This window comes from Mobula birostris, unplaced genomic scaffold, assembly GCF_030028105.1.
Source record: "Mobula birostris isolate sMobBir1 unplaced genomic scaffold, sMobBir1.hap1 scaffold_1362, whole genome shotgun sequence".
Classification (NCBI taxonomy): Eukaryota; Metazoa; Chordata; class Chondrichthyes; order Myliobatiformes; family Myliobatidae; genus Mobula; species Mobula birostris.
The window spans coordinates 24,899-33,515 of NW_027274403.1; the positions used below are offsets into that span (position 1 = coordinate 24,899).

Below are 8,617 nucleotides of genomic sequence, written 5' to 3' on the forward strand. Positions count from 1 at the left end.
CTGGCATAATTATACATATTACTATTTAACTATTTATGGTTTTATTACTATTTATTGTTTATGGTGCAACTGTAACAAAAACCAATTTCCCCCAGGATCAATAAAGTATGACTATGACGATGTGTTTTCCTGGGAGAGTGAAAGAAGGGACAGTAGAGGAGTTACACTCATCAAAGTTGCTGGTGAACGCAGCAGGCCAGGCAGCAAAGTGGGGGACAGATACGAGAATAGGTACGGAACATAGATTGTTCCACAAAGCCAACAAAAAGGCAGGCATAGCTAGGACCCATAGCTAGGACAGTAGAGGAGTTTCCTTCCTCTTAAATATTTTTCAGGAAGTTGTTGTGACTGAGCAGTTCTTGTGTCAACGATACAGCAGATGGTAAAATGAGATGTTTATTGGTTTTCTATGCGGGACTGGCTTGTGGTAAGTAGCTAGCCAATTTCTTCCCCAGAGCCTCCTGTCAGTCCCAGTCTAATCCCTCTGCCCTGTTCTCTCCCTGACTCTTTCCCCACAGCCCTGTCAGTCCCCAAACTAATCCCATTACACTGTGTCAGTCTCCAAACTAATCCCACTGCCTCCTGTCAGTCCCCAAACTAATACTACTGCCTCGCGTCAGTCCCCAAACTAATCCCACTGCCCCGTGTCAGTCCCCAAACTAATCCCACTGCCTCCTGTCAGTCCCCAAACTAATCCCACTGCCTCCTGTCAGTCCCCAAACTAATCCCACTGCCCCGTGTCAGTCCCCAAACTAATCCCACTGCCTCGCGTCAGTCCTCAATCTAATCCCACTGCCTCGTGTCAGTCCCCAAACTAATTCTACTGCCTCGTGTCAGTCCCCAAACTAACTGTTGAAAGTTAATTTATGTTGAAATATTTGAGCTTCTTTGTCATGTATACTGTGTACTGAAACCCTTCCCGTTCTCACAAAGTTTTTGAACATTATGAAAGTTTTAACCTCGAGACAGAGGAACCAAAAGTTTTGAAACCAGTTGGAGAGTTAAGCTTCGGGTATCGTGTAACCGAGCTGCAGTCACAGAGAAAGTGGTGAGTACTGCATTGGACAGAAGATACAAATCCTGAAAGCACATCCCACCAGGCACAAGGACAACTTCTACACCATTGATATCAGTCTGTTAAATATTTCCGTTGTGCAATAAAATGGAGTTTCAGCCTCACAATCTGCCTCTTTATGGCCCTTGCATCTTATTTACTGCCTGAACTGCACCTTCTCTGTAACCGTAACATTTTATTCTACACTCAGTTACTGTTTTTGGTCGTCAAACCTCCTACTACAGATGTGGGTGAAATTATCTGCATCTCTCACATAGTCAGTCTCTCACTCTCAGTCACACATGCTCTCACTCTCATACACTCTCACACCACATCCTCCAGCTCACACACTACACCCTCCTCCTCACATCACACCCTCCCCCTCTCCCTCCCCACCCTCCTTCTCACCCACCACACCCTCCCCCTCCCTCCACACTCCCTCTCTTCCAATACACCCTCCCTCCCCACCCTCCATCTCACCCACCACACCCTCCCCCTCCCTCCACACTCCCTCTCTTCCAATACACCCTCCCTCCCCACCCTCCATCTCACCCACCACACCCTCCCCCTCCCTCCACACTCCCTCTCTTCCAATACACCCTCCCTCCCCACCCTCCATCTCACCCACCACACCCTCCCCCTCCCTCCACACCCTCTCTTCCACTACACCCTCCCTCCCCACCCTCCATCTCACCCACCACGCCCTCCCCCTCACATCACAGCCTCCCCCTCCCTACACCCTCCCTCTCTTCCACAACGCCCTCCCTCCCCCTCTCCCACCACACCCGACACTCCATCCCTCCCTCCCTCCCCCTCTCCCTCCCCACCCTCCCTCTCACCACCACACCCTCCCTCCCTCCCTTCCACCACACCCTCCCACCCCATCTACCTCCCCACCCTCCCTCCCCTCCACCACACCCTCCCTCCCCCTCTCCCACCACACCCGACCCTCCCTCCCTCTCTTCCACCACACCCTCCCTCCCCGTCTCCCTCCCCACCCTCCCTCCCTCCCCTTCTCCCTCCACACCCTCCCTCCCCACCCTCCCTCTCTCCCACCACACCAGACCCTCCCTCCCTCCCCCTCTCCCTCCCCACCCTCCCTCTCACCACCACACCCTCCCTCCCTCTCTTCCACCACACCCTCCCTCCCCATCCTCCCTCTCACCACCACACTCTCCTCCCCACCCTCCCTCTCACCACCACACCCTCCCTCCTCCTCTCCCTCCCCACCCTCTCACCACCACACCCTCCCTCCCCCTCTCCCTCCCCACCCTCCCTCTCACCACCACACCCTCCCTCCCTCTCTTCCACCACACCCTCCCTCCCCATCCTCCCTCTCACCACCACACTCTCCTCCCCACCCTCCCTCTCACCACCACACCCTCCCTCCTCCTCTCCCTCCCCACCCTCTCACCACCACACCCTCCCTCCCCCTCTCCCTCCCCCTCTCCCTCCCCACCCTCCTTCTCACCCACCACACCCTCACCCTCCCTCCACACTCCCTCTCTTCCAATACACCCTCCCTCCCCACCCTCCATCTCACCCACCACACCCTCCCCCTCCCCCTCCACACTCCCTCTCTTCCAATACACCCTCCCTCCCCTCTCCCTCCCCACCCTCCATCTCACCCACCACACCCTCCCCCTCCCTCCACCCTCCATCTCTTCCACTACACCCTCCCTCCCCTCCCTCCCTCCCTCTCTTCCAATACACCCGCTCTCCCCCTCTCCCTCCCCACCCTCCATCTCACCCACCATGCCCTCCCCCTCACATCACAGCCTCCCCCTCCCTACACCCTCCCTCTCTTCCACCACACCCTCCCTCCCTCCCCTCCACCACACCCTCCCTCCCCCTCTACCTCCCCACCCTCCCTCCCTACCCTCCACCACACCCTCCCTCCCCTTCTACCTCCCCACCCTCCCTCCCCCCTCCCACCACACCCGACCCTCCCTTCCTCCCACCACACCCTCCCTCCCCTCTCCCTCCACACCCTCCCTCCCCACCCTCCCTCTCAGCACCACACCTTCCCTCCCCACCCTCCCTCTCTCCCACCACACCCGACCCTCCCTCCCCCTCTCCCTCCACACCCTCCCTCCCCATCCTCCCTCTCACCACCACACTCTCCCTCCCCACCCTCCCTCTCACCACCACACCCTCCCTCCCCTCTCCTTCCCCACCCTCCCTCTCACCACCACACCCTCCCTCCACACTCTCCCTCCCCACCCTCCCTCTATCCCACCACACCCGACCCTCCCTCCCTCCCTCTCTTCCACCACACCTCCCTCTCCGTCTCCCACCCCACCCTCCCTCCCTTCCTCTCTCCCACCACACCCCACCCTCCCTCTCTCCCACCACACCCTCCCTCCCCCTCTCCCTCCCTCTCTCTCTTCCACCCCACCTCTCTCTCTTTCACCCTGCACCTGCCCCTCTCTCCCACACCACAGCTCTCTCTCCCTCCCTCTCTCACTCTCCTCTCTCTCTCTTTCACCCCACCTCTCTCTCTCCCCACCTCTATCTCTCTCTCTCTCATGTTCATGACCCGCCCCTCTCCACCCTCTCTCTCCCTGCCTCCCTCTCTCTCCCTCACACCCTGCCCCCTCCCTCTCCCACGCCCCACCTCCCTCTCTCTTTCTCTCACCCCGCCTCGCCTCCCTGCCTCTCTCTCTTGAGCCTCGCCTCCCTTCCTCTCTCTCTCCCACTTCTCCCTCTCTCTCGCACCTGTGACCCGCATCCCTCTTTCTTTTTCTCTCCCTCTCTTGCACCCTACCTCTCTCTCTCGCCCTAGCTCTCTCACCCCACTTCCTCTCTCTCTTCCTTCCCCTCTCTCTCTTTTCTGTCTCTTGCACCCCGCCTCTCTCTATCAGTCGTGCACACACACTCACAAACATGCAAACACTCATTCACACCCTTTCACACTCATCCACAGTCTCTCACAGACATGCGAGCACACATGCACCTTCACAAACACAAAATCACACTCTTGTGCACTCACTTTCTCATGCACATGTGCACACACTCACAGACACAATCACTCAGATACATGCCCACTCTCTCATGCACACTCACACCCTCACTCACACTCTTGTACGCACAACTGTACACACAATTACTTTGACACTCACACACACACATATACACACACACACACACACACACACACACACACTCTTTCTCATATACTCACACACACAATTGTCACAAGCACAATCAGACACACACTCACACATACACATACACACCCACTCTTATAAGCATACTTACACACACATGCACACCTGCACAGTCACACCCTCACCACAAGCACCACACCTACACTTACACTCACACTCTCATAAATATTTACGGATGCCGATACACTTGCACTATGACACACACTTGCACACACTTTGCCTCCCAGACTCACCTTTCTCTCCCTCTCCCTGCTTTTTCTCATTTTCCCCATTCTCTCTCCTGCTCCCTGTTCTCTTTTCCTCTCCTTGTCCTCTCACTCTCACCATCTCTCTCTCCCTCCCTCCCCCTTTCTTTATTCACCTGTCTCCCTCTCTCCTCTCTCCTCTCTCTATGAGTGTACAAATATTCCTCCAGAGGATATCTGTACACCGAGGTGAGTGAAACTGCACATGCACAGACCCTGTCTCTGTATCCCCATGGGTCAGACCCATGACCAGAACAGTGTGCACTGATATTGTCTCAGTATCCCCCTGGGTCAGACATACACTGGGAACATCGTGCACAGACTCTGTGTCTGTATCCCCTGGGTCAGATCCGCATTTGGAGCATCGTGCACGGTTCCTGTCTCCGTATTGCCCCAGATCAGACTCACAATGGGAACATCATCATAGACCCTGTCTCTGTATCCCTGAGTCAGACACACACTGGGAACACCATGCACAATTCCTATCTCCGTATCCCTCTGAGTCTGACCCACACTGGTAGCACCGTGTACAATTCCTATCTACGTATCCCCCTGAGTCTGACCCACACTGAGAACACCGTGCACAGTTCCCATCTCTGTATCTTCCTGAGTCAAACCCACACTGGGAGCACCATGCACAATTCCTGTCTCCGTATCCCCCTGAGTCTGACCCACACTGGGAGCACCGTGCACAGTTCCCATCTCCGTATCCCCCTGAGTCTGACCCACACTGAGAACATCATGCACAATTCCTATCTCCGTATCCCCCTGAGTCTGACCCACACTGAGAACATCATGCACAATTCCTATCTCCGTATCCCCTGAGTCTTACCCACACTGGAGCACCGCGCACAGTTCCCATCTCCGTATCCCCCTGAGTCAAATCCACTCTGGGAGCATTGTGCACAGTTTCTGTCTCCATATCCCCCAGGGTCAAAACCACATCGGGAGCACCGTGTACAGATCCCATCTCTGTATCCCCCTGATTCAAACCCACACTGGGAACTCCATGCACAGTTCCCCTCTCCGTATCCCCCTGATTCAAACCCACACTGGGAACTCCATGCACAGTTCCCCTCTCCGTATCCCCCTGATTCAAACCCACACTGGGAACTCCATGCACAGTTCCCCTCTCCGTATCCCCCTGATTCAAACCCACACTGGGAACTCCATGCACAGTTCCCCTCTCCGTATCCCCCTGATTCAAACCCACACTGGGAACTCCATGCACAGTTCCCCTCTCCGTATCCCCCTGATTCAAACCCACACTGGGAACTCCATGCACAGTTCCCCTCTCCGTATCCCCCTGATTCAAACCCACACTGGGAACTCCATGCACAGTTCCCCTCTCCGTATCCCCCTGATTCAAACCCACACTGGGAACTCCATGCACAGTTCCCATCTCCGTATCCCCCTGATTCAAACCCACACTGGGAACTCCATGCACAGTTCCCATCTCCGTATCCCCCTGATTCAAACCCACACTGGGAACTCCATGCACAGTTCCCATCTCCGTATCACCGGGTCTGATGCACACCAGGAGCACTATGCACAGTTCCTGTGTCTGTATCCCCCTGAGTCAGACCCACATTGGGAGCATCATGCACAGTTCATGTCGTTCATCTCCCCCGACCCTGTTATTTGTCTCACACAGGATCATCGTCAGTGCCCCCCTGGCTGTTAATCATACGGGTTCCCGGACCGGGCGAATTTACCGATGCTTCTATGCTACCACGGAATGCATCGCGATGGATGTTCATTGTAAGTCCTCCTGCTCAGTGTAAGAAAGAATCTGTGGGGTGTTGGGGGAGTTTTTGAGATAGGGGTGCATGGTGGGTGGAGGGGTTGTCTTTTCACCCCAATCTCTCTGTCCTTCACTCCCCCCTTTCCTCCCACTCTCACCTCCCATCCTTCTCCTCAATATTCCATCTCCCTCCCCTTCCTCCTGCCTCTCATTCCCTCCCCCTTTTCCCTCCCCCTTTTCTCTCCCCCCTTTTCCCTCCGCCCCCCCTTTCTCATTCAGTACCTCTCCCCACTAACGGCCAGTCTCCCAGGAGAGAGCAGAAGAGTGGAAGCAGGCACTTGCTGCCTCCCCTGCATGAAGTGACACCATCTGTTCTCTACACAGCACCTCCAGAGGCTGGAGACATCTCCCTTGGCCTTAGTCTGGATGCCAGACAGGCCAACAAGCCACGGATCCTTGTGAGTGACTAAATGGGTGTGGAGTCAGGGTGGGGTGTGGGGGGAAGGGATGACAGAAACAGGAGCAATTAGGATGATGGGGAGGGTGAGGTGTCATGGGGATGGGTTAGGATAGAGAGTGAGTCACGGAGACGGAGGGCTGTAGGGGAGGGAGGAAGGTCACAGAAGCAGGGATGGATGTACAGAGGGAGGGTGTGATAGATGGGGGGGGCACGGGGAGGGGGTAGATCAGGGAGGGGGTCCGAAGATGGGGATGGGTGTACGGAAGGGAGGGTGTGATAGGTGGGGGGCACGGGGAGGGGGTAGGTCAGGGAGGGGGTCTGAAGATGGGGATGGGTGTACGGAAGGGAGGGTGTGATAGATGGGGGGGGCACGGGGAGGGGGTAGGACAGGGAGGGGGTCCGAAGATGGGGATGGGTGTACGGAAGGGAGGGTGTGACAGACAGGGAGTGGGGTAGGGGTGGGAGGGAGTCACACAGAGACAGGGAGGGGCTACAGGGGAGGTAGGGCAGTTACAGAAGTGGAATAGGGTGTAGGAGAGAGAGGATATAATGTAGATGGGAGGGAGGGGTTCACAGAAATGGGGAGGAGGGGCGTGTGACAGAGATGGGGTGGGGCTGCTGGGGAGTGTCTGATGTATTAACCCTCTTCTCCCCCCCCCCCCCCAAAGGCATGTGGACCAACCCTCTCTCAATCCTGTGGATCCAACCCTTTCCTGAACGGCATCTGCTACCTGTTTGACCAGAGGTTCCGGCACACCGCGATGTTTCCCTCCAGGACAAGAGGTCCCTGCTCTGATCTCATCCTCATTTTCCTGGGACCATGAGAGGGGTTGTGGTGTGAGCTCCCATTCCCCTCTGCCCTGAGTGTTCTCCTTCCCCCCCCCACACGAATCCGTTCATCTTTTCTCACTTCAGAAGACATTAGCTCTCTCGAGCCTCTCCTTATTTCCCCTCCCTTTCCCAAAACCCTTGCCTTCCTCTTCCTACACATCTGTCAACACTCCCCCCGCCCACAATAAGAAGGTGGGGAACTTGCCAGCATTTATTTCCTGTCCGTTATCAGTCTCAAAGAAAGTGAGGGATGACAGCATCTATCACTCCTTACACCTAGTTGCGAAGGTGTGTAGGTAAAACTTCATTCCATTCCATTCAGGGGAGGGGAGTCTAAAACGAGAGGGAACAGGTTAAAGGTGAGAAGGGAAAGGTTTAAAGGGGCAGGTTTCTCACACTGAGGAAGGTGGAGCTCCCAAGGAAGTGTGATGGGGGGGGGGGTTCCAATTAAAAGAAACTTGGATAGGAAAGGTTTAGATTGATAGTGCCCAAATGTGGGCAAACGGGATGAGATAGGAGGAGAATATTGGTTGGTGTGGCCCAGCTGGCCTGAAGTGTCTGTACTGATGCTGTGTGACACCAGGAGTCCATGAAAGATAATGTGGATGTGGAGTGTGAGGCCTCAGCATACCCAGGTAAGTGGGAAGTGTCCTGTCACACCCCTGACCTGAGGGTCAGAGAACAGATCATCAGGTGTCAGAAAAAGCCATTCTCCACGGGGTCCCCAGTCTGAGGCTGTTCAGCTTTGTGCAGCTACAGGAACAGTCAGAGTTTTTGGACAATGGGGATCCAAGTATAAAGTCAGAAGTTTCAAACACAGTGTGAGCTTCCCCAACACCGTCCCATCACACACTCCCGGGGTCAGACACAGAATGAATCTCCCTCCACACCGTCCCATCACACACTCCCGGGGTCAGACACAGAGTGAATCTCCCTCCCACACCGTCCCATCACACACTCCCGGGGTCAGACACAGAGTGAATCTCCCTCCACACCGTCCCATCACACACTCCCGGGGTCAGACACAGAGTGAATCTCCCTCCACACTGTCCCATCACACACTCGCGGGGTCAGACACAGAGTGAATCTCCCTCCACACCGTCCCATCACACA

The 8,617-nt window shown here is 55.7% G+C and overlaps 1 protein-coding gene across 1 annotated transcript in view; it reads left to right on the plus strand.

The window, feature by feature from the left end:
* The first annotated feature begins 354 nt into the window (after positions 1 to 354).
* Positions 355 to 8,617, plus strand: part of LOC140192449 (integrin alpha-X-like) — a 77,449-nt gene continuing 69,186 nt past the window's right edge. The window contains exons 1-5 of the mRNA XM_072250046.1: positions 355 to 427; positions 934 to 1,048; positions 6,124 to 6,230; positions 6,598 to 6,671; positions 7,342 to 7,456. Coding sequence (XP_072106147.1) covers positions 388 to 427; positions 934 to 1,048; positions 6,124 to 6,230; positions 6,598 to 6,671; positions 7,342 to 7,456 — 451 coding nt within the window. The 5' untranslated portion in view covers positions 355 to 387. The remainder of the gene's footprint in view (positions 428 to 933; positions 1,049 to 6,123; positions 6,231 to 6,597; positions 6,672 to 7,341; positions 7,457 to 8,617) is intronic.